The sequence below is a fragment of the Pipistrellus kuhlii genome, unplaced genomic scaffold, assembly GCF_014108245.1.
Source record: "Pipistrellus kuhlii isolate mPipKuh1 unplaced genomic scaffold, mPipKuh1.p scaffold_m20_p_1, whole genome shotgun sequence".
NCBI classification, from domain to species: domain Eukaryota; kingdom Metazoa; phylum Chordata; class Mammalia; order Chiroptera; family Vespertilionidae; genus Pipistrellus; species Pipistrellus kuhlii.
This window is the reverse complement of record NW_023425404.1, coordinates 22,853,133-22,877,755: the sequence shown is the minus strand read 5'-3', so window position 1 is coordinate 22,877,755 and position 24,623 is coordinate 22,853,133. Positions and strand designations below refer to the sequence as shown.

The 24,623-nt window shown below is 43.7% G+C and overlaps 1 protein-coding gene across 2 annotated transcripts in view; it reads right to left on the bottom strand.

The window, feature by feature from the left end:
• Nucleotides 1-24,623, bottom strand: part of RTN1 (reticulon 1) — a 172,152-nt gene that overhangs the window by 64,006 nt on the left and 83,523 nt on the right. For both annotated transcript variants that reach the window (XM_036434998.2, XM_036435007.2), the window contains exons 2-3: nucleotides 19,764-20,534; nucleotides 13,704-14,438 (exon numbers count right to left, since the gene is read on the bottom strand). In XM_036434998.2, the coding sequence (XP_036290891.1) occupies nucleotides 13,704-14,438; nucleotides 19,764-20,534 (1,506 nt within the window). The remainder of the gene's footprint in view (nucleotides 1-13,703; nucleotides 14,439-19,763; nucleotides 20,535-24,623) is intronic.

Here is a 24,623-nt window from a genome sequence, read left to right as displayed (position 1 = left end):
TCACTCAGATCCTCCCACCTGAGGAACAGGAATGCTGAGTGTACAGGAGAGTGCTGATGGAGCTCAAGGGCCTGGCTGGCTGCCATGGACCTGCTCTCCAGGCCTGCCATTCAGCCAGCCTTGGAAGGAAGGCCATGAGGCCAATCCACCAAGGAGAGCCCACCTACTGCCTCTCATATCTTTGGTAACCACCATTACTGACCATAATCTGGACAAATTGCTGTATCTAATACAGAAAACACGATCCAGTCATAGAATGTGATAACTGCTGTCACTTCAATGTTCCAGGTTTTCCACTAACTTAAGCTCCTTAAAAATGTTATTCAATGTATGCCATTTAAATCTCATTACAATTCTAGGAGGTAGGAATTACTAGCCATATTTTACAGATAAGGCGAGGAAGTTTGAGGCCAACAAGTGGTGGACTAGGGAGGAAACTCGGTCTTATTCCAGAGCTCATGCCTTAATCATTACATAATACCTCCTGTCTCTATACTAGCCTTAATAACAAGCCTAGTTTTTGTGTGTTTTTTTGTTTTGTTTTTTTAACAAGTGGTTTTGATTTTGCCTTTTTAAAAAATATATATTTTTATTGATTTTGTACAGAGAGGAAGGGAGAGAGATAGAGAGTTAGAAACATCGATGAGAGAGAGTCATCGATCAGCTGCCTCTTGCACACCCCCTACTGGGAATATGCCCGCAACCAAGGTACATGCCCTTGACCGGAATCGAACCCGGGACCCTTCAGTCCCCAAGCCAATGCTCTATCCATTGTGCCAAACCGGTCTTGGCAAGCCTAGTTTTTTTTAATTGGGTCCTACTGTGTTCAAAATAACAAGAAGCATTCACTGCAGAAAGTTTTCCCATTTTATAGGGGTTATAAAGTTTCAGTAGATTGGTCTTGTACAACTTTCATAAGCTCAGTAGAGAAAGGCTGAACACAGGCTTATAGTAATGTCATCTTCTGCTGTGTTAACTCAAATCTTTTATTGGCGTTGTCAGCTGAACCTCAGAAAGCATCTTTCTCTGCTGACCGCATTTGCCTTTCTGATCACTCCAGGAGTGTACAACCAAGAGGTAGTTGCTCTTTGTATTCGTTGGGGATCCACACACTATGTTTTCTTCTTAATTGGCTTATTATTCTTTAATCTTTCCTTGGACTCAATAACATTTAAATGAGCACTTGGAAAAGAGCACACAAGCCATAAACCACAAGGCATACAGTAAAATACCATAATACATTTCAGTGGTTTCACCTATGGATCTGGAGTCACCATCATTTATTCAGCAAATGTTTATTAAGTCCCAACTCCTTACTAGGCACCCTTACAAGCATTGGAATTATAGTGGCAAAAGAGTGTGATCTTAAAGAGCTTAAAATTTATGTGGTAGAGTCAAGCAATAGTGTGTCCCATGTATCAGGAGAGAACCATGTTACTAATTCTGGCTAATGGGCCATAAGCTAAAGTGACATGTGTCATTTCCAGAAGGAGATTTTGAAGTAGTAGTATGCCCTGCCTCCCAGCTCTCTCCCTCTGTCATGACAACCTTGGAAGTCTTATGTTGACACTCAGTGGCATAGGAGGAAGAAAACTTGGACCCTTTTGTAATTGGATAAAATAGAGTCCCCATCAAATAGCATTAGATTTTATGTGAACTAGAAATAAATGTTCATGGAGCTCAGCCATTGAGATTTGGGGTTTGTTTCCTACAGCATGGCCTGAGTAACAGAGTGAAAAAGGTACAGAATGCCAGAGCCTGAGCAGAGACAACAAATGGAGCCCATTCACCACAGAGGGGGTGAGCTCAGTGCTTGGGAACCCCACATGGATGTTTTAAATCACCTGAAGGTACTAAAAAAATATTGATCTGTGGACATTACAGCCAAAGATATTTACATTGGGGCCTGAACATATATATATATATTTTTTGGAAAACACCAACAGAAGATGATAATTGGGTCAGCTGGCTTCAGGAAACCTCCCCAGAGGCAAACTGTCCCCAAATATGCTTGGGAAAGAGCTTATTAGTGAAATCAAGTCAACGTCCTATAAATCATTGCAAAGCAGCCAAACTGTGACATATGAAGAAAACCTGTAAACTTATTCATTGAAATTTTATAAAAGAATATGTTGCAGAAATAATTCTTGCACTAAATGAGTAACTGAACTAGATTCTTCCAAAGCCCCATCTCACTGTATAATTATTAACATAAATATTTAAATAGTAATAAAATGAGAGAGTAATTAGTTAACCAAATTATTTCAATTAATCCTTGCAAGAACTCTGTTAAACAAATGAAACAAATGAAAAAGTAGAAGACTGACAGGTTTGCCCTAAGTCACAAAGCTAGTAATACGTGGGGGAGCTAGAATCCAAACCCAGCTGGCCCAGGGTTCCTTGTCCCAGTGAAGAGGGGATATGCAATCAAAATAATGCAGAGTCTAGAGAAGAGGGAATTGAGACAGAGGGCCATTGGAGGGGTCAGGATTCTAGTTGAGGATGCCAGTCCTTGGAGAACAGAGCAGTTCACAGGCTGCCAAATGTGATGGAAATTTCCAATGAAACAATGCACTCTTCTTGCTCCAATTCTATGCTCACCAGGCAACAATGGGCTGATCTGTATACTAGGATGGAGTTCCCCTGGTACATCTGCAGTGTAAATGTATAAACTGGCATTCTGGCTTATACCAGATTCTGGTATGTTTGTGTATCAGAACACAAAACGCTGAGAATGGAGTTTTGGACTACTACTCCCTAAGCCTGTGGACCAACCTTCCTTCAGACCTTCAGAACCTCCTGGAGATCTGCTGCTATGAGGAATCAACACTGGCTCACTAACACAGGAAAAAGAATTGTTCTATCAAATAAATGTGTATAGTTCACTCTAAGAAGTGGAGAGCATGAAGGATGCCAAGGATACAGAATCCAGGAATGTGTATTTGGAAAGGGAAGCAGGGAAAGCTCAGGAAAACTGAGGGAGCCTTAAATAGCTGAGGGGCAGCACTGAGGCTTGGGATATATAAGTAGTGGGAGGCAGGGGATCTCGCGATACTGTGCCTATTTCCCAATTCTGGCTGGGGTTCGCCCTACACAGGACATCTCCAACCCACCCCATGGTCCATCTCACAGAAACTTCTTTGCTCTGGGTGACCTGATAGTCATCACCAGGGTACTTATTATTTTGCACAAGTCTAAAGGGCATCAGTTACTCACCTTGTGGTTACTAAAGATCTGTTCAGTTTTTATGACAACATTTTGAGAAGTAGCAATAAAACATCTTGAGGTCAGAATTGTGTTTTTCTCATTTGCTCAGAATTACCTTACCAGTAGCTCATTAACATCATCAAAAGAGAGTAAAAGGAGAAAGTTATAGAGAAGGAGAAGCAAGACATAAAATTATGCAACCATAGGGCATAATTTCTAACTATAGATCTTCTTTCTCAAACACATGTTACATCATGGGTTATCATATTAGTCAGGATGAAGTTGGCTACAGTGACAAATAACCCCAAATTTTCAGTGGCTTAACATGGGAGCAATTTATTTTGGACTAACTTAATAGATCAATGTGAGTGTTCATTTGCAGGCAGTTTTCTTCTAGGTAGTCATTCAGGGACCTGGGTTCCTTCTCCTTTGTCATCCTCTAGGCCTAGAGCCTTGAAGGAGGAAAAGGCACAGTTCCATCATCACCATCTTGCCCCAGATAGGACCCATATCACTTCCACTCACATTCCATTGACAGAAATAAGGCTCATAGCTTCACCTTGATACAAGGATGGCTGGGAAATGCAGTCCCAGCTGGAAGGAGTCATTGCTGGCAGCTAATTCCCAGCAATAACTCCTTATAATGGAAGAGGAGGAATCAATTTGTGGAGAGTTACCCATCTTTATCTGTTACCAAATGGGCATCATATAAATTACAAGGGCAAATATTACATAGAGTGGAAGAGAGAAATTGAATGATCTTATGTCTCATCCTAGAGGCAAATCAGTACAGATTTGACAGATAAACAGTAAAGCTAAAATCAAAAGGTGTCGCCTTCACAAAGGACATTGCCCTCAGCCTCTGGGGTTTGGCCAAGAGGGTTCTCCATCAACAAGGTCTCTGTGTTTTTAGCCAAGCTAAGAAGAAACATGTGGTCTCTATGGGAACCAGAATGTAAACCATGAGAAGCTTCAGACATCAAGTCAAAGCCAACATTTGGGGCTGTGGAAGTAGAGCACATCTTCATGCAATGTATAAAATATACCCCAAATCACCAAGATTATGTTTTCAGAAAAATTAAAAAAAATAACCTAAAAATATGGGCCCCATCAAAGGGAAGGAAGAAATAATAAAAGGGACAAATTGACAATTAGGCCATTTTACTTGTACCAAAATTAGCTAGAATCAAGCTATCTGTGATTTTATTTACTTCCAACATTTGAAAAAATGATGAATCTATGTTAAAAATTGATTCAATCATAAGTTAGCTAAGCTTTATTAAAAAATTAAATTTAATTAAAAAAATTAAATTCTTTTCAGGGAAATAGATTAAATTTCCAACTGACTGACCATGTTAACACTTGAACTAGATATGCATATTGTGTACAATTATAAAAATATTTATATATTTAGGATATTAAATATATATTTAGGATATTAAATCTTAAAGCTCCAAAGTTTAAGCAACATAGAAAAGCATTTAAATTTGCTTATAAACAGATAAACGATCTGGAAATCAGTTTAGTTGGAAAAGGACATTGAGTGAGAGTCAAATCTTGTTTCTAACACTGGTTCTTCTATCTCCCACCCTCTGCCAGTATTGCCTAGAACAACTACCACCTCAATCCTTGACTTCGACTTAAAATGAGGGTGCTGATCCAAAAATAAAGTTAGTGTAAAACTATGGTTCATACATTCTGCATAGAATTATATCTAATGTTTTGGTACAGGCTTAAAATTAATGGTATACCTTAAAATTAATTATGGTAAAAACTAAGTTACCCATTTAGGACTATTTTTTTTTTTTAACCTCTGGCCTTGTGATTGTTCCAAGAAAAATGCGAATCGTGATTTAAATGATTGATCAGCACATAAATGATCCAGCCCTGTGGACACTGTAAAATCATTTAAAGACATTATTTTCTTACATCATTCCCCAGAAGATCTATAAATTTTAAATTGAAGTGGTTTGAGATGAGGTTAAGAAGCAGAAGGCTGGATATTTTCATCACAACCACTGGATGGCAATAGATATCAACTGTGAGTAGAGATAAGAACAGTCACTATTTTGCTTTACTTATTTCATCTCCCATTTTAGGTGCAGAATAAAACAAATCTCCTAGAGAAATTAGAAAGAACTAAACAATAATGAGTTTGGAAATAAAATAATTAGTTTAAGGACACATATTCTGTTTTATAAGCACTTTGTATGTGAATAAATTCCCCAAGATTTCAGCTCAGCCAAGAGTTGTAAGAAAATAAAGTACTTGCCAAAAGGGATGAGTTAAACTGGAATGCTATATTTACCAGAACGCACAGTTTTGCACTGAATAATTTATTAATGGTGGTGAGAACTTTGATCTTGTGTGAGAAGATGTTACTCTCCATTTGTGACTGAAAGCTCAACCTCACCCTCAGGCCTTCTTCCTCTCCCAGGAATACTCCGATCCATGGACAGAGGCCATCTGGAGCACCCTTCTGAGCAGGAGGCCTCATGGGAGCATGAGGAGTTAGTTATTTGTGTTTCCACCACATCCTTTTGGGTCTTTGTTCTGGAGCTTTGTGAGGCGGGGAGATAGTAGGAGCATCCTCCAGAATAAGCTGTTGAGTCACATAATCCCCCTCCACTTCTCTCACAAGGAAGAGAATGTCCAGAGCTCACAGTATAAATTTCATTCTAAACACCACACATAACCCACTTTAACTAACATAGAAGCCCAAACAGAAATCCAACTTCCAGGATTCTGGCAAAGGCCCTGGAAAAGTTGGGGACTACTGGAAAACCCAGTCAAAGATTACTCTGAGGGGCTTGACCGATCAGCCTCAACACAGTCCCTAGAATAATAATTCTCAAACTCTGATGTACTGAGGGTTTGCTTCAGAGTTATTTAACGAAGAAGATTCCTGGGCCCTTCCCTAGCAACAAACGGCTACTGATGTAAATACTACACCAGACACACTTTACTCATTGTCTAGAAACACACTTTCTAGACAATGAGAAACATTGTCTAGAAAATCCAACCAGTTCCACTGAGCCCCTAATATACTCTCCTTACCCGGATCCCCAATTTCTACAAGGAGAGAGAAAAGTTCTGGCAGAAGAGGACCACCTTCTTAGGCCTAGGTCACTTAAAACCTAGAAGGACCATTACAGAGATGGTGTTGAGTTACACTGAAGAATCACTGAGTGATGGCAGATAAAGACCATGGTCAACTGTGAGCCGCTGAAGTAACTAGACCCAGTAGTTTACTTGCTCCCATTTCAGATCCTGATTTGAGTGTTTGCCTTCCAACTACACTTTAGGCTCTTCTCTCTGACAGGCTACTGTCTTTTCTTTGTCTGTTAGTATAATTTTGATTCATATTTGGGATGGTGTTTTGGACATTTGGAAGCTTTTGTGAGTTACTGGCCCTAGCTAAATTTGTCTCTAACTTTATTTCAACAACCAACTGGCTTGTCCACAATCCCTGCCTACCTCACTATGTGTCTTATTTAACTTTCTTTTTTGTTGTTTTAATTTCTTTATTGACTAAGGTGTTACATGTGTATCCTTATTCTTATTTAACCTTCATTCCAGCTTCAATCTCAGCCATCCAAACATCACTGACACTTAAACCAGCAGTCACCAACCTTTCGGACTTCACGGACCATCAGTGGTCTGCAGACTACTGGTTGGCGACTGCTGATCTAAACCCTTATACTCTAAGATGTTTGGCCATGGAAATATACTAGATATAGAGCTCAAACTGTGAGAATATTTCAGTGCCATCATAACCCAAATGGATGATTTTCCAACAGCAGACCCCCAAAAATGGGTTCAATGACTAATGAAATAGCATCTAAGTTTGGGATATTTTTTCACATGGTAAATATTTTGGCATATGTTTTTAATCATATGGTGCTGAATATTAAAACATAATTTGAGAGGAATTGGGGATAAAGTCATCCCCACAACCAACACAATGCATCAGTAAGTCCTATTGAGTCAATATGCAACCTACACCTCAATCCATCCAGTTCTGGCCACTCCCAGGACTACTGCCCTCTCCCAGTCACTGTCATCTCCTGCCAGCACTACAGCAATAGCTTCCTCGTGGGTGTTCCTGCTTCCATGCTGGTCCACCTCCAATCCTTTCTCCCTATAGCAGCCAAAGTGACCTTCAGAAATGCAGAGCAGGTCATATGACTTCCTAGTTTAAACATCTTTCTTGTAATGTTTGACATGAAGATCAAACTCTGCACCCTAGTCTGGACATGAAGTGGCACTGCCAACCTTTCAAAGCCATTTCTTGCAACTCTCCCATTTGCCTACCACACTCTAGCCACACACTAACCTTTTTTACAGTTTCTAGAATGACCCAAGAACTTTTCTTCCCCTGGAATTTTCATTTCATATTGCTCAGAAACTTAAAAATCATCTCTTGCCACAGTTGACTCCATAGTTTCCTCCTTCTCTGACCTTCCTATCTAAATATCACCACCACTAGGTACTCTCTCCCACACCACTCTGTTTATTTCCTTTTTAGTCAGCCCCCAAACCCCCTACTGCAATGTAAGCCCAGTGAGGGATGTCTGTCTTGGTCACCGCTATGCTGTGTCGCTAGTGTCAGGTAGATAGTATGCCATATCAGTTGAATCAAAGGAAGGATAAATTGGTAAAGTCTTTCTTTGATAGTTTTGGCCTGACGTCGGGTAAAATTTGAGTCATTCTGTATTACAGAAGTATTTTGTGGGGCTGCAAAGACAGAATCCATAAGTTTAGAGACCGTATCTGTGAGTACCCATCTAGACTTCAGAAGACAGTGAGGACAGCACTGAGAGGGGTGGAAAAATCCATTGTAGCCAGTCTTGGCTCTGAGAAGTATGTGAATTTTATCCTCCAAGTCCCATGATTGCATCAGTAAGGGAAGATGAATTATTTCAGAGATAAAGGGGTTGGATAGAAAATCCATATCACTGTCTAAATAGAGCTATTATCCCTTGGGAGCTTCAAGATGTTTGCCATCTGTGAACTATCTTTTCAGGCAAATTCAAGTGGACTAGAATCCATCGTAGGAGCTAACCTATGTTTGCTCTGTGCTGGAACAAAATTTATCAGGAAGGTAGGGTGCACAGTATCCCAAAGAATTTGTGTCAAAATATTAGAGGTACAATAACCATTTTGGATTATATACAAAATGTAAATGTCAAGAAAATCTGTCCCTAGGAATGTTAAATTCTGGGGCCACCAAAATTTGGAGTAACTTTATCCAAGGCTGAGAAGGAGACCTCCCTAGTGTCCTGAAGTCATCACTTTAAAAACGTAGATCCATGGGCAAATGCTAATCTTGTGACTGCTTCAGAAGGAAAAAACAGGGGTGTGAGCTGGCTCCTGGCAGCCCCATTCTGGGTTGCCTAGACCGGAAGAGTACCTTCCGTCTCTGGGCGAAGTGTCACAAAGCAGCTTGTCTGAACAGTCTAAGACGGAAGGCTCACCATCTCCGTTTACATCCTCCCAGAAGCCAGGCTTTATCTGGCGGTCACTGGCCCATCTTGCTGAAAGCTGGTATGGGAGTGTGGGGTGGAGGAAAGCAGCTATAACAGAAGGGGCACAAGTCCTCAGGCTGATTCTGAATCTGCACCATGAAAGAATGAAACTCTCTAAGAATCTTTACAGCCTGATTTATGGATTCAGTCTCAGGGAAGCAAATATACACAGGACGAGAGTATAATAGAATGATGCTTTTAGAATTACAAGGAGAAAAGTAAATGGGTCACATTTATTTTGCTTCTCTCCCAAATATTTTAGGACAGACAGAAGCAATATCTGGCGTAGTAGCGAGGAGTAATAATAAGCATCATAAATGCTGCGTCTATTTGAGAAGGCCTCCATCTGGTCGTCTCCCTGCAAACACTCCCCTAAGGAGGAGGTCAGTTTTTCCCTGCCAGGGGGCTGAGCCCTGCAGGCTGAGGCTGCAGCTGGAGTCCACAGAGCGAAGGGGCAGCGGCCCGCCTCCAGGGCCCAGGAAGGGATGGAAAGGGCTGAGTGCCCTCTCAGTCTCTCTAATTAAAAACTGCCATATGCTTAGGGCAGGCTCACCAGTGTGTCTTTTTACTACAGGTCTGGACTGCTTAGCTCATCTGCTTACAAGCAAAGTGCTCTTGAGCGTGCTTATTACCAGTGCAGGCTTAAGCTTGGGCCCATTCTGATTCTGTCATTCGGGGGCCAGGCCAAGCAGGAGCCTGCCTTTCTAATCAGCAGAACTTCTGAGGAGCCTGGTCCCCAGGCCACACTTTGAGAACCAGTGGCTTAACCAAATATTTCTCTAACTGAGGCCACTGGGTGCATTCTTGAGAGTTCTGCAGAGAAAATTTTTTACATTTTTAACCTTTATTTAGATGACAATTTTTCAAGTGTTAAGAACATTCTGGATCATTTGGATGACAATTTTATAACCAAACACTGAAGCGCAAGGCTTCCACTGAAGTGTTTACAATCAGGTTGTACTTTTAACTCTGTCACAGGCTGAGGAGTCTTTACTCAGATCCAGACAGAATTTGAATGTTCACATCAAAATGACGCCAAAATGGTATCTTTTCAGGATAGGAAGGAAAGGAGATAGAAGGAAAGGAGGAGATTCTGACAGAGAACATCAACGTATTGGATTGGGGGCCCCTGTGGGATGCCCAATCTGTGCTGGGAAAAGGGTGTGGAGCTCAGAAGAGACTTCAAAACCAGCGAGCTGGGAGATGCTACCCAGATGGCGGAGGCTGAAGACAGAAATGAGGGACTGGAAGGAAGGTAGCAAGAGATTGAAAAGGAGGTCAGAGAGTAAGGAGAAACCCAGAAAAAAGAAACTTCAGCGAGATAAGGGAAGAGAAGGTTCTGAGGAAAGAACAATTCCATGTGTGTGGGTACTGTCTCTGATTTTACCGTCAAATGAAATAAGCTCCAAAACCGTCTGTTCAATATAGTATCACCTGTGCAATAAATTGTGTATGCCTGACTACTTCAAAAACTGCCTGAAAGGAACAAAAACAGCAACAAAAGCAAGACAAACGTCTGGAGTTATCTCTGAGAATTAGCAACAAGAGGAGGGTGCAGTAGGGGAACCTTAACTTTTCATTTTGCACCATTTTGTACAGTTTACATTTATTATTATGGACATATTACTTTCTCACTAATATTTAAAAACTGGTCATCAGTATGACATTAAATTACCAGAGTGGACAAGGAAGATGAGACTCAACAGAGGCCATTTGGGAAGCAAGAAGGTTGTTATTGGTGACTTTTACCAGAATGTTTTTAGGTAGGAATGTGGAAGCTGACCACCCTAGCGTGAAACCTGCTTCTCCACCTTTAACATGCATGTACGGATTGCCTGGGGATCTTCATTAAAATGCAGATTCTGACCCAGTGGTCTGGGTGGAGTCTGAGATGTCTAAGAGGCTCCCTCCCACATGATAACCACATGGCTGGTCCAGCACCGCTGTTTTGAGTTGCAAGGTAGTCAGAATACAGGAAATAGAAATGTGGAGAGACCACTATTTCCCCAAAAGTACTCCCTAGAAGATGAACCCCAAGGCATGCTCTAATGAAAAAAAAATTCACAATCAAATGGTTTGATAAGTACCACACACCCATCCTGATGCTACTACCTTGGGTATTAGTGATTTCCCGAGAAATTTTTGCTGGCTTTTCACTCAGATGCTCCTAACAGGTAGAGCTAACCTTGCAGCAATGAAAACTTTTTTTATTGTCAGGTTCTGAAGTTCACAAGGGCCACCTGGAAGGTCTGGGGGGACAGAATTACAGGGCAGCAGGAGCTCAGGGGGGCACCAAGTCAGGAAACTGGAATACAACACATTGCATTTTGTCTCCAGAACAACAGCAACAGAGGTCTCTGAAAAGCAAGAAATCTCCAAAATAAAGCTTGTTAGGGTATGGGCACCTCTAAAGCCTGATGCTCCTTAACAATACATGCTACGATGCTCTCAGGTATGTGCTGACCCTTATTCTAATGACTTATGGACCTTTCTAAAATGTAGCCCCGCATCAGCAGCATGACTCCCAGCCAGCGGTAGGAGCATTCTTGTGAATACCTGAACTTGAACGTATCTATACTGTATCAGTGGCTTCACTGAGCAAGAACAGGAAACAGAGGAGCTAACTTGTCCTCGCTGCTGAAAGGAGTTCTTCCTGTTTGACATGAGCATAATCCCACTGTCCACTGACAGTGATTAAGAACAACCCGGGGGAGGCTGGGCTGCAGTGATCCCATCACCTGCTGGGAGGGAACCTCAGAGCTCAGATAGCCTGCTGGTGGCGCTGAGTCATCATCCGCCCAGGACCTCCCGTGTGTGGCTGCCCTGAACGGCCTTGGAGACTCTTCATAGGCACTGCACTGAGCAGTGCGCTTAGCGGGAGACTGGGTTTCAAAGGAAGCCTCCGGGCGGGAGAGAGCAGAGGCTCTTCACCCTGCAGGCCTGAGTCCTTTGAAAAGGCTGCCACTCTCTCCTCGCTGACAGCTGAGCTTGGCAGCAAAGGTTCAAGCCATAGTAAGGGGACCAGACATCCCGCCAAGACAGTCCCGAATTTTAACAATTTGTCCCGTGTCCCGCAGTGTTTTTAAAAAAAGTCCCGATAAGTCTTTTTTAAAACGCCGCGGGACGAGGAACAAATTGTTAAAAATCGGGACTGTCCTGCCAAAAGCAGGACGTCCGGTCACCTTACCAGATGGGGCAACCTGCACAGGGTTAGAATGACACCGGGATTGGCCATAAAAGATGGCCTGGAGCCTTACAGTCGCATGTGAGGTTTTCCAGGGCCTTAGCTCTTCATCGGATGTCTGATCCCTCAGTCGGTCTCAGCTGCCATACCTGCCTCAGATTTACTCGGGAGGGAAACAGGACTTTCCGATTTATTTACTTGTAAGGATAAATATATTTGAACAGCACTGTCACGTGGTGTCTATTTCAGGGACACCAGTTAGGAAAACACATGCCTGGTACAGTACAGTGACATGAACTCAAGCAGGACTGTGTCAGGATGGCAGGGACAGCGGGTTGTTCGTGCTAATGCTGTTTTGTGATGCCACACAGAGTGGTGGCAGAAGCCAAATTAGTTTTACTCGTCACCTACCAAATACACACTCCGTCTGCTAAATGTGTTCTCAAATAGCCTCCCTATCTACACTAACTATATTGTAAACTCACAGGGAAGAGTTATTTGAAAAAGCAGGAGTCACTTCTCTTGGCCCCACACGATGCCCCATGACGAAGTCATCAGCCACCAGGCAACCGGGTGACTGTTTTACTGCATTCCTCTAGGTTTGCTCTATTATTATATATTCCTCTAGGTTTCTCCATTCCAATGAGCTAATTTTAAAGCATTTAGAAGCCGGCTTCCAATCTATAATGAGAAAGATTCTGCACGCTATTCTTATAGGAAGCACTTTAATTGCTACTAATGTCACTGAAGTCAGTGTATACACAGGAGCAAGGGTGTACCCTAGAAATCATTTATCCTCAAAGGGCAAACCACCTCTAAAGAAACAAAAAGCAGAGGACATGCGTAGGAGAGGGGGATCGTGGGAAATGTTGTGCTTTGGGGATTGTTTTAAAGTTCTACCTGGGTGTCCTCCACCCAGGAGCTGGGAAGGGGTTCTCTGCCTTCGCTCGACTGCCCATTAACTAGACTGTCCAGGGCCTAATCTATTGACCTGACTCTGATTCCTCTCCTGAATTCTATAACACCATCAGAGGTGGTGGATGATTTTGGAAGGAGAATGCCCTCAACACGTTTGGAACATAAAATAATGGCTTCCGCTTTTCCTGCATTGAAAACTTCCAGATTTCTCAGGGGTAAACTATCCCGGCCAAGTTAAAATATTCTAAGTTATAAGTGACTCTAAAAGTTATTTAGTGACCTTAGATCTTGCTTAGGGACAAGAGAGACTATGGATCCAATTTTGGTCCCTGTCTTCCCTGTCTAGCTGGAAAAACCCCCTAACATGGTCCAAATCCTTGTTGCTGGGTAAGAGAAAGGAGGAAGGCAGAGATCCGCTTGGCCTATGTAGGAAACAAGCATGGCTGGCTACATGGGGGTGCTAATGGGAGGTTCCAGTACCTAGAGGGGCTGTGGCCACGCCCCATCGCTGGTGGGGTGGGACATTGGATGAGCCTGGAGTATCACACCAAGCCATCCCCTCCTAAGAGAGGAGCCCAGCACTGGCTCCATTCAGGAGATCTCATCGTTGAGGAGGCTCAGGTCTAACCAGCTCAGTGCACTCACTGCTCAGAGTGCTGGTTCTGTCACCGAGCCCCAGCTGTGACTGAATTCTCTCCCCAGCATCTGGCATCCTCCTGGCCTGGTGCTCTGCTCACCTGTCTGACCAACTAGGACATGCCTACAGGGTTGAACCCGAACCACCCTGTGCTGAATACCCCCCAACACCCAGGGAAAGCACAACTTAAGCAGACAGACTGCTTCGATCAGAAAAGCTGCCACTTTACCTTTTTGCTTATTGAAAAACAGCAGCGGGGGCGCGAAGCCAGGACCTCGGGGCCCGGGGCTCCCTGAGGGCGCCGGAGTCTCTTTGGAACTCGCTGCTGCTTCTGCAGGCTTCTGCGGCCCCGCGGGCTCCTCCTCGGGCGCGGGGGCTCCGTCTCCAGGGGGCAGCTCCGGGCCAGCCTGGGGGGCAGCTGAGGGGAACCTCAGGAAGGGGCCCTGCTCGGCCAGGCCAGGCTGGCTGGGCGCGCACTCCTCCCGGATGGCATCCAGGGCGCCCGGCTTCATCGGGGGCGAGTCCTGCTCCCGCTTGGGGCTCTCCTCCGAGGCGGAGGACGCATCGCAGGACTCGAGGATGAGCTCGCTGTCCAGCTCGGCCTCGCGCTCCTCCCGCAGGATGCTGTACTGGATGGACGGCGAGGCCGGCGACGGCGGCGGGCCGCCCACGTGGCCGAAGGTCACGTAACCCGAGGCCAGCGCATCCTCGGCGGCCAGCGGGTCCTCGGACACCAGCTCGATCTCCGAGTCCCCGGACTCCGCGCTGCTGGCCTCGTGGTCCAGGGGGCTGGGGATGGTGGGCCGCGCGGACCTGGCCTGGACCTCGGGCCTGTCGGCCACGGGGCCCGCAGACTGTGGGCTCTCGGATGTCTCGTAGGACAACCCCTTGGCTTCTTTGATGGCGGTGACCAGCTCATCCTCGGAGAGGCTGCCTTTCCCCTGGGATTCTGCAGCAGATGGTTCTGTCGTCCCACGGAGCGAAGGAGAGCGGGAGAGGCGTGCACGCGCACACACACACACACACGGACAGACAGATGGACAGAGAGAAGAAATAAAACAAAGCTTTTATTAGGGGGAGATGTTTTCTCATTGCCTGAGAAACACGTAGCTCATGAGCACAAAAAATACGTTTCCAGGGCCATGCTGGAAAGACAGGCCACCTGTCTACAAAGCTAATGACCGGTAAGGCCCAATTAGCCAGGGTGTTGCATACCCATCCATCTTAATCTAGTTATTTAACAAGTGACCCAGCAACGTCTTAGCAACAGCAGCTTGCTCGGTTGCTTTTTCTGTTTCAACGTGACTCAGACTCTAGAAGTCATTGTTTTTGACATCTGATTTATTCTCCCAGGGAGGTTTCCCCATGCCACAGAGTTCATTAGTGAACCTGGTGGGTATAACCCTTTAATGTGGCCCACTGATATCAACAGTCTGAAAACCACCGAGGATTCCGTGTCCACTGCTGTCTGTGTTCCCTTCCGGAAGAAAACAAAGAAAGCCGATTGGGATCCTGGGGGACAACTTGATCTCTGAGCTTTACGTTTCCCACAAGAAACAATCATTTTATTCTTTTTTAGTAAAAAGGATAACTAGGTCCTAACCGGTTTGGCTCAGTGAATAGAGCGTCTACCTGCAGACTCAAGGGCCCCAGGTTCGATTCTGGTCAAGGGCATGTGCCTTGGTTGCGGGCACATCCCCAGTAAAGGGGTGTGCAGGAGGCAGCTGATTGATGTTTCTCTCTCATCGATGTTTCTGACTCTCTATCCCTCTCCCTTCTTCTCTGTAAGAAATCAATAAAACATATATATTTTTAAAAGGGTAACTAGGTGAAGCCCTCTAAGAGAGAGATTTTGCCCATTCCCCAGTGCACAATCCCATTGGGCTTCGAAGGATGGAGCCCCTTCTTCACCTCCTCACAAGAAGCACAAAACCCAAGAGTACCCCAGCCCCCTGGTATGAATGCCTGGCTTCCACTTGGTGTCTATCCAGATGGGCCGGACACCTCACTGGCAATCTCGCCTATATCTCTGTCCCTTCGGTGAGACTACCTGGGATCACCATAACAACAGTTTTCAGGAACCTGGTTTTCCCTGGCCTGAGAGCAGGATTTTCAAAATATCCTAGACAGTGATCTCTGGCTCTTCTGGGAGTGATAACTACTTGGAATGATGCTTAAGGGGTAATGGATTTTTTTTTAGGAGGGAGAGGGGGGATGAAAATGCTCTAAAATTTATTATGGTAATAGATACACAACTTTGTGAATATACAAAAAGCTATTAAAATGTAAATGTATGCTATGTGGATTTTAGCTCAATAAAAAGAAACAAAAAGAGATGGAAAGAGGCTTTCCCCCCGAATTAGCCCTAAAGGAGAACTGCCTGACCTGTATTAAACTGTACTGTAAGTGAGAAGTAACTTTATGTTAAGCCATTGATTTGGGAATTTATCTGAATCTAAATGAATGCACCCCTTTAGTCTGGATTCTGCTCTAACTGCTTGCCTAAATTCACTGGTCACATTCAGATCATCTTTGAGTTCTGACCCATTAAGAGGATACTGCAATCCTTGAGGGAGGAATTATGACAACCTAATGAGTTGTGGTGGGCACAGGGATAGAAAAGATAGGACAATTCAAGAGACACAGAAGAGAGAAAAACCAGACTCAGTGTCTGACTCATGTGGTGGATGAGAAAAAAAATGGAGTGTCAGAGGTCACTCAGAATTGGTGAACCTGTGAGTAAAATGAACAGGAATTACATATCCAGAAATGTGGAAGTCAGAACAGTGATCTGTCTTGACGGGACAGAGGGAGAAAATTTTGATCTTGGACATCTTCCCTTCCTGTGCTCATACTAGTCCAGTTTCTCACATTGGAAGCCTCTGTCTGACCATCTAACCTGCAGGGCTGACCAAACTCCAGCTTGTTCAACATGCCTAGGAGACCACCAATACACATGGCCCTGCAGGGCAGCTCATCCTGGTGCAAGACAGCCTGGGAATGGGTCCTTCAGGAAACAGGTTTGTGCTGGTTCCTCCTGCAACATTAGTTTTCAGAGTTAAAATTAAAATTGTCCCTGGCCAGTTTTTCTCAGTATATAGAGTGTTGCAGCCTGCAGACTAAAGGGTCCCAGGTTTGATTCCGGGCAAGGGCATGTCCCTCAGTTGCAGGCTCAATCCCCAGCCATGGCCAGGGTGCATGCGGGAGGCACCTGATCGATGTGTCTTTCTCACATATATATTTCATGTTTCATTCTCTCTGTCTCTCCCACTCCCTCCCACTCTCTAAAAATCAATGGAAAAATATCCTTAGGTGAGGATTAACAAAGAAAATTAAAATTAATTTATCTTTTATTGCTATTTCTCTTTAAGGAAAGCTGGATGGTTTAATGATGACCTCTGGATTAGTGGCCTTTCTGAGGCTAACACCACAAAGAAAATCCATGACTTCCAAAACAAGCTCTAGGTGTGTGTATGTCAGAAACAACATGGTGCCCATGGGTCAATGGGCTGGTGCATCAGGGAAATTATTATTTATCTAAAATGCTTCACTTGTACTTTTGACTGATATTTGCTGAGAAGAAACTTTCAATATTTAAAATATAAGAATTTTGCTGAAACCGGTGTGGCTCAGTGGATAGAGCATCGGTCTGTGGACTGAAAGATCCCAGGTTCGATTCTGGTCAAGGGCATGTACCTTGGTTGCGGGCACATCCCCAGTAGGGGGTGTGCAGGAGGCAGCCGGTCGATGTTTCTCTCTCATTCGTGTTTCTAACTCTCTATTCCTCTCCTTTCCTCTAAAAAAAAAAAATCAATAAAATATATTTTAAAAAATAAGAATTTTTGCCTCTGAACCTCAGGGCATAATTATTTAGCAAGATGAAAACAGTTATGTTGGAGGAAGTTACAAAAGGAAATAGTCTACTGGAATTGAAGAAAATATATTACATTCCTTACTTAAGCTTCAAGGTCTGTGACTGAAATTGTTCTAAATTATAATTTCTCCTGGTTTATGATTCACATAATTAGAAATATTCCCCAGAATTTGTGATTTTCTTATTTATTAAACAACAATAAACAGAACTTTTTTTGTTTAGAATGTTTTCCTTTCCCTCAATTTCTATGCAGGCTCTTATGTAATTCTTGGTATTTGCCTTATCTGTTGGCACTGGAAATGGCAGAGGGACCCAAGACCCAACGGATGTAATAAAGCCCAAATCTTCCAGTGTCTCTGGGTAGTGTGTCATATGATGCCAGGGACTCACAAGTTGAGAAAGGGGTTAGGCTAAACTTTTGGGATAAAAAGAATAAGGAGAAAGGTCTCAATGACAAGCTGATTCCTTCTATCACTTCTATTAATTTTATTCTTACCTGTTGTTTTATGACTCGTGTATTATGATGTGGAGGATGGGTGAAGAGGGGAGCTGAACATGGGAGAGAGCTGTGTAATGGGACAAGGGACTTTCTCTTTCTTGAATAAACCTTGCTTGGGATGTTTATCTGAAGCAACTACAGAGAAAAACATTGCGCTAACCCCATGTTGTCAAGTGGGCAACTCAAGATCATAAAACTCTAAGGTCACGTGAACCACCTCTGTCTTCATTTTCTCTTGAAGTTGCTCCAGATGGTTATAAAAACATAAAAATTTCATAATAATGACCCTGATCAAGTCTTCATCATCGACTTTGTAAACTTCAATCTGTAGATGAGGCATGTGCCAGGTAGGTAGACTTATATGTGCTGGGGTATTTCACTCTTCCTAAAGACTGGCTGAAGTTCTTCTAGACTGACCACCAAGCAACCCTGGAGCTATGTAAAAGACAGCTAGTAATGTAGCTTCCATTTCAGAGCGTCAATATCTTTATCTCATGTAATAATAGGATTGTACGGTGCCTTGTCAGAAAGACTACAAGGAGGCTTTTGAGACCCAGCTATGTCCCTATCTCAAGTTGTAGGCTGGAACAACTCACATCTAATACACTGGGGGCCTCAGCTTCCTTAGTAGTCATCACAAACAAATCTTAATTTACATTTTATGGAAAATTCACTGTACCCTCATACCTCCTATCCTCGGACCTTCTCAGATTAGAAGGCCACTCCTCCCCTTCACCTGTTTATTTCCTCCTGCTCTTTTAAGAATCACTGCAGGAGTCAGTTCACCTGGGGAGTGTTGAACCCTGTTGCTCCCCAACACTCTATGTTTTCCTCTCTCAGAATACAAATCACAGCAGAGTCTATTTTCTTGGTCAATTGCCCCACTAGAGGGCAGGAACCAATTTAAGTTTTTTGTGTGTGTGTGTTTTTTTTTTAATTTTGTCATCAGTACTTGGTAGAGTGACTGATCAAAAGAACATGTGTGGAAAGTGTTTGTTGAGTAAGTGAATAAATCTGAAAATCAGGGACTTGGCGCAGTGGATTTTTAAGACCCCTGGAACTTTATAGTTGAATGAGTCTGAGGTAAGGTTGGGGAAGGGGAGGAATTGATGCTAAATCTTTAGGGAAATAGGATAGGAGGGATTTTCGTTAAATCCACTTTGTTCTAACACTTGGACTTAGTGCAACAACAGGGTATAGAGCAATCACCAGTGGGGGGCGGGGGGGGGGAGGAGGAGGAGCGTGCAGGAGGCAGCCAATCAATGATTCCCTCTCATCATTGATGTTTCTATCTCTTCCTTCCCCTTCCTCTCTAAAATCAATAAAAATATTTTTCAAAAAATTCTGTCTAAAAAAATCCTATAGTTTAAAAAATAAAATTGCATGCAGATCTTCCATACAATAAAAAGGACAGTGCTGAGAGTTAAGGGGGAGGAGAGAAGTACTCTTTGGTAGGTTACTACCAAAGACCCTCAAATAGAGTGAGGCTCACTCCCCATTCATTGTACAGACTTGGAACTGAGGCCAAGAATGTAAATGCCCTGCCCAAGATAACCCAGCTGATCTCAGGAGAACAGCCACGATGCTCACCACATGATGCCTCCAGGAAGTCCAGGAGGCAAGCTGCCTTAGAAGTAGGTGGTACCTCCCTCTCTGCTCTGAACGGCAGACCCACATGAGGATTTAATGTTCCCAGTGTGTCATTCCTTCCCCTCAATAGAAGAAACATTATAAATCAAATCTGATAGGATTAACAACTATCTCAAATCTCAGCCTTTGTATGTGGGCACAAGACTGGAAAAGTTGTGTGTTAATTAAATCAGTAGAGTTGAGACTTGACTGCAATTCTTGATTCCTTAATATTCAGATTTCCATGTGCTGAATCTTCCCAAAGTAGAAAAATCTAATTTCCTTACCTGTTCCTAAAGATGGAGGAGTGATGGATTCTGGGCTGTCATCTTCAGGCTCTGAGACGGTGACAGTAGGGACTGTGTCAGGACTCGGTTTCAGACAGATATCTTGCTTCTCAGGGGACTTCTCTTGGGTAGCAGTTTCCACAGAAGACTCAATTTCAGTCAGTGTGATTTTGATGGGGGCAGTGACCAGGGAGGCTCTATGGTACTCTTCAGACAGATCATCTATATAAGGAGCAAATGTTGATTCTTCAAATAAATGGTCCTTGAGGATTTTTCCCTCCACAGGAGCTGGTTTCTCTGGTTCAGGGGCTTTTTCAGATTTTATTGAGATTTCAGTGTTATTCTTAAAGTCAAAGTCTTTCTCTTCCAACTTGGGATGGTGTTGCTCCTGAGAGCTCACCTCCTCTGGCCTGGTTATGTCAATGTACTTGTAAGCTTCTGCTTTCATCTGGTCCAGGGGGTCTTCTAAGATCTTGTTCACTTCGGTGGACTCTGCAGGAGTCATCTCTATTCCAGAATCAGAACTAAATAAGCCGCGAGGCTCCGTCCCAGGCACGTCTGGTAAGGAGGGCCCCAGGGTACTCAGCTCCTCAGGGCTCTCTGATGTGGTGACGTGGCCGTTTTCTTTCTGAAGAATTCCAGTGAAATATGTGGAATCCTCCTGAGGTGGGTAACAGATGTCGGAAATCAGAGACGTGTAGCATGCTCCTTCCCCATCCTTTGATGCTGTTGAAAAGGGATGATCCATGGCACGGGAGACATCTGCCACACCTAGGAACCGAAACAGCAGCAGAGGGTGAGTGGGCACTAGGCTTCAATCTTCTCTCCTGCCTAACCCATCACCTACCCCTGCCCTGTGGAGACACGGCATCCTGTCTCCTCCACACCTTGGGGTTTCTCTCAGCACCAGGATGTTCATTTCTCTTGATAGCCCACAGCACCAGCGTGTCCCGGAGCTGACTACAGAGGCTCTCAGAGCTGCCATGGCCAGAGAAGTTGGGGACAGATCCCAGAGGACTAGAAGGTTGATTTTCAACATCAACTACCTTAACACACAGTGACTTGGTCTTACTTAGTATTATTACATAGAAGCCCTCTTTATATCTAAAGCATTTATGACTCTTTAAGCAGAGGTGAAAATGTAGGCTAATTCAGGTATGAAAGTGCAACAATAGGATAGCCAACTGGAGAGAGGGGCTGCTGTTGGACTCAGAGCTGGAAGAGGCCCCAGGAGACTCTCTCATCCAGCCCTTTCCTTGAGGGACTCCTGGATGGGTACCATCCTTCTCTTTTTAAAGGTCTTCAGAGAAAGGAACTCCTAGCTTTCCGATGGGCTCATCCCAAAGTGGTATCACCTTAATGGTGCTCTTCCTTATTTCTTCAGTTTTCTCATTTTGTTCCACTCTCATTCACTCATCTACTGCCCGTTCTTTGCCTTCCAGTGGTACTCACAATGGCCCACTGGGGATTTCTTAGTTCCACTGGTGGTGCTAAGGACAAAACAGGTTTCCAAGTTGGAGTCTATAGAATGTTTTCACCTGCCCTTTATTCTACTCATAAACCAGTCAAAAGTTCATTAACAGGCAGAAGAGAAAAACCCTCTATTAATTTTCTTGGCTATAAAATGTTATAAGAAAGGAAGAAAACTAATAATGTTTATTGAGGTGTTGCTATATGCTAAGCAGTTGGATTTTACCTAATTATTACAACTATTTTATAAATTAAGTCCCATACTCTCAACATACAAGCACATCTCTCTCTCTCTTTCTCTCTCTCTTTCACACACACACACACACACACACACACACACACACACACAGTTCTCAAAAGATAGGCAAAGAATATTCCAGATTAGGACACCATCTCATCCTATATAATAAAGAGGTAATATGCAAATTGACCCACACACCCTTGCACAAGATGACGGCCCCCATGTGATATCAAAGATGGCTGCCACAAGATGGCTGGCAGGGGAGGATAGTTGTGGGTGATCAGGCCAGAAGGGGAGGGCAGTTAGGGTGACTAGGTTGGCAGGGGAGGGCAGTAGGGGGCAATCAGGCCAACAGGGGAGAGCAGTTAGGGGCAACCAGGCTGGTAGGAGAATGGTTAGATTAGGCAGTCAGGAAGGCAAACCATTGGGAGCCAGCAGTCCTGGATTGTGAGAGGGATGTCCAACTGGGATCGGGCCTAACCAGCAGTCAGACATCCCCCAAGAGGTCCCAGATTGGAGAGGGTGCAGGCTGGGCTGAGGGATATTCCTCCTCTCCCCCCGAGTGCACGAGTTCTGTGCACTGGGCCTCAAGTAAAAGTAATAAAAGTCGTAGCTGTAATAAAATAGTAACAGCTAATATTTTAGTGTTTGCTGTGTGCCAGACATAATTCCAAGCTTTTTATTAATATTGACTCATTTAATCATCATAGCTATCTTAGGAGATTGGTGCTATTAGAATAATTTCACAGATGAGGAATGAGGAACAGAGAGGCTAGGTACCTCACCTAAGATCTCACAGGTAGAAAGCAACACAGCCAGGATTCAAACCCCAGCAGTCTAGAAGTCAGGAAACTTCCCCTCAGGCCCTGTGGACCTTCTTAAAATCAATCTGTGAAATTTATTTTTCCCCCAGTAATTTTGAATCTAGTATTATCACAAGTAAACGTAATTTTTGCATTTTCCTAGCTGTTTTCTTGGTTATATGAGTCATTGTTTGTCTAAGGAGAATGAAAAAAGCACACAGCCTCTTCTCCATTCTAGTACTTTCCTGTCTCAGCACCTTGGTGCTCGCTTGGACCTCACTTTGCTTGGACCTCTCTTCCCCCAGATACCTGTTTACCTAACCTCCTCATGCTGATCTTTGTCCAAGTCACCTTCATGAGGGAGACAACAATGTCTACTACCTAAAACCTATCCTGCCGTTTCCACTCCATAGCAACCCTGTTCCCTCCTACCCTTCTCTACTCTTTCTTTTTCTGTATAATTTGTCTCCTCCTAATGTACTACAATATATAACCAACTTATTCATCTATTACTTATGTATTGATTGTCTCTCCTTGCTAGGCATGCTCCATGAGGGCAGGAATCTTTGACTATTCTGTTTGGTAACACAGTTCAACACCTACACACACTAGGTACTCAGTAAATATTTGTGAAATTTAAAAAGTGTGAATTTTGGAAGTAAGCATAAGTAACAGGATTGTGTGAGAAGACAGGTTGGCAGATTCCCCCAAATCCTTTAAGGATATTCACTTCACTCAGCAAGTGGCCTAATCTTGTGACCAGTTCAAATGCGTACATTTCAGCGAAGCTTCTAATTGTCCTTCCTTTGCATATGGCAGCCCCTTTTCAATTTGGACCAAAAATAGCTCAATAGCAAAAGGAATAATATTAATGATAAGCCTTATTGTCTACCATATATAGATCACCAATGAAAAAGCTAATAAATTTAAATTCATGTGTGCACACACATCTTTATCCTCAAGAATTTTTAAAGCTTCTTTCATTATATGGCTCAGCCTACACGTAGACCTCACTAGACACAGGAAAATCAATCCTGAGATATTTCATTACAGACATTTGGATCCTGGGATTCTCTGCCCCAATTATCTGGAACCTCTTCCACAGGTAAATAAGTAATTGTTCAACTGAAAGGAGGGTATGCTGGTGGATATAAATTGTCTGGAGGTGGGGGGTGAGGAAGGGGACGCTTTCCTGATAAATGCACAGTAGGTGTTATCCAGGGCTGAGTCACAATCATTATCATTCACCTCTCACTGCATGCTTCTATTGCAGAGGCCACCACCAGGCTCCTGGCTCTTATCACCTATACCTGGCCTAGTGCATAGCCCTCCATTCCACGGTCTCTGACACCGTCATCACCCTAAACACAGCTCAGCAACTGGCTCCAGGGTTCTGCCTTGCTTCACCAGATAATCCTTAAACTCTGCAGCCTGGCAGTGGAGACGCTGTGCATGCCATCTGGTCTCACAACTTTGTATCCACTGGTCTTCAATCTCACACTCCACCAGGTTTTCAAATCCTGTCTTTCACTCTCCAATTCAGACTCTAAGCTCTGATTAATATAAACTCTCCATCACTTCTCTAACACTTTATCCTTCCAATCTTTACACCAAAATCTCTGACTTTTAGCCTCAAACCATAAAGTTAAGCAGCTTTAAATGCCCCTCCTCCAAGATGAATATGCTGGTCACACCTGTCAGGACTCGACTCTTTCCTATTCCCCCTCTTCTTTCCTACAACACCTAACTATACTGAGCATGTGGCATGGATGACATATGACTTCTCTATGTCCAAGTTATCTCCTAGTAACCTGTCAGTTCCCGGAGTTTGATGCTCATGGTTTGCTCACTATATTGTATAGTAGGCACCAATACAAAATGAATGAATGAATGAGTGAATGAATGAATGAAACAATCAATCAATCTGTTAACTTAAAAACATTCAAACCTATAAAGAATTTTTATGAGTTTATTTGAGCCAAACTGTCGATAATTGCCAGGAAGCAGAATCACAACATTGCTCAGGAGAATGGCAATTTTTCACCTTGTTTTATACATTACAATTAAAGGAGGAGACGTAAGTGGGTTACACAAAATCCTTTGGTGATAGATTAGGGAATCAGGAGGAAGCAAAATGGGGATGGGGTGGGAGTGAGAAGGTTGGAAGGGAACCTCTGGGATTGGATAAAAAGTAAAATGATAGAAACATGCTTCTTTTAGCCGAAACCAGTTTGGCTCAGTGGTAGAGCATCAGTCTGTGGACTGAAAGGTCCTGGGTTCGATTCTGGTCAAGGGCACGTAACTTGATTGCGGGCACATCCCCAGTAGGGGGTGTGCAAGAGGCAG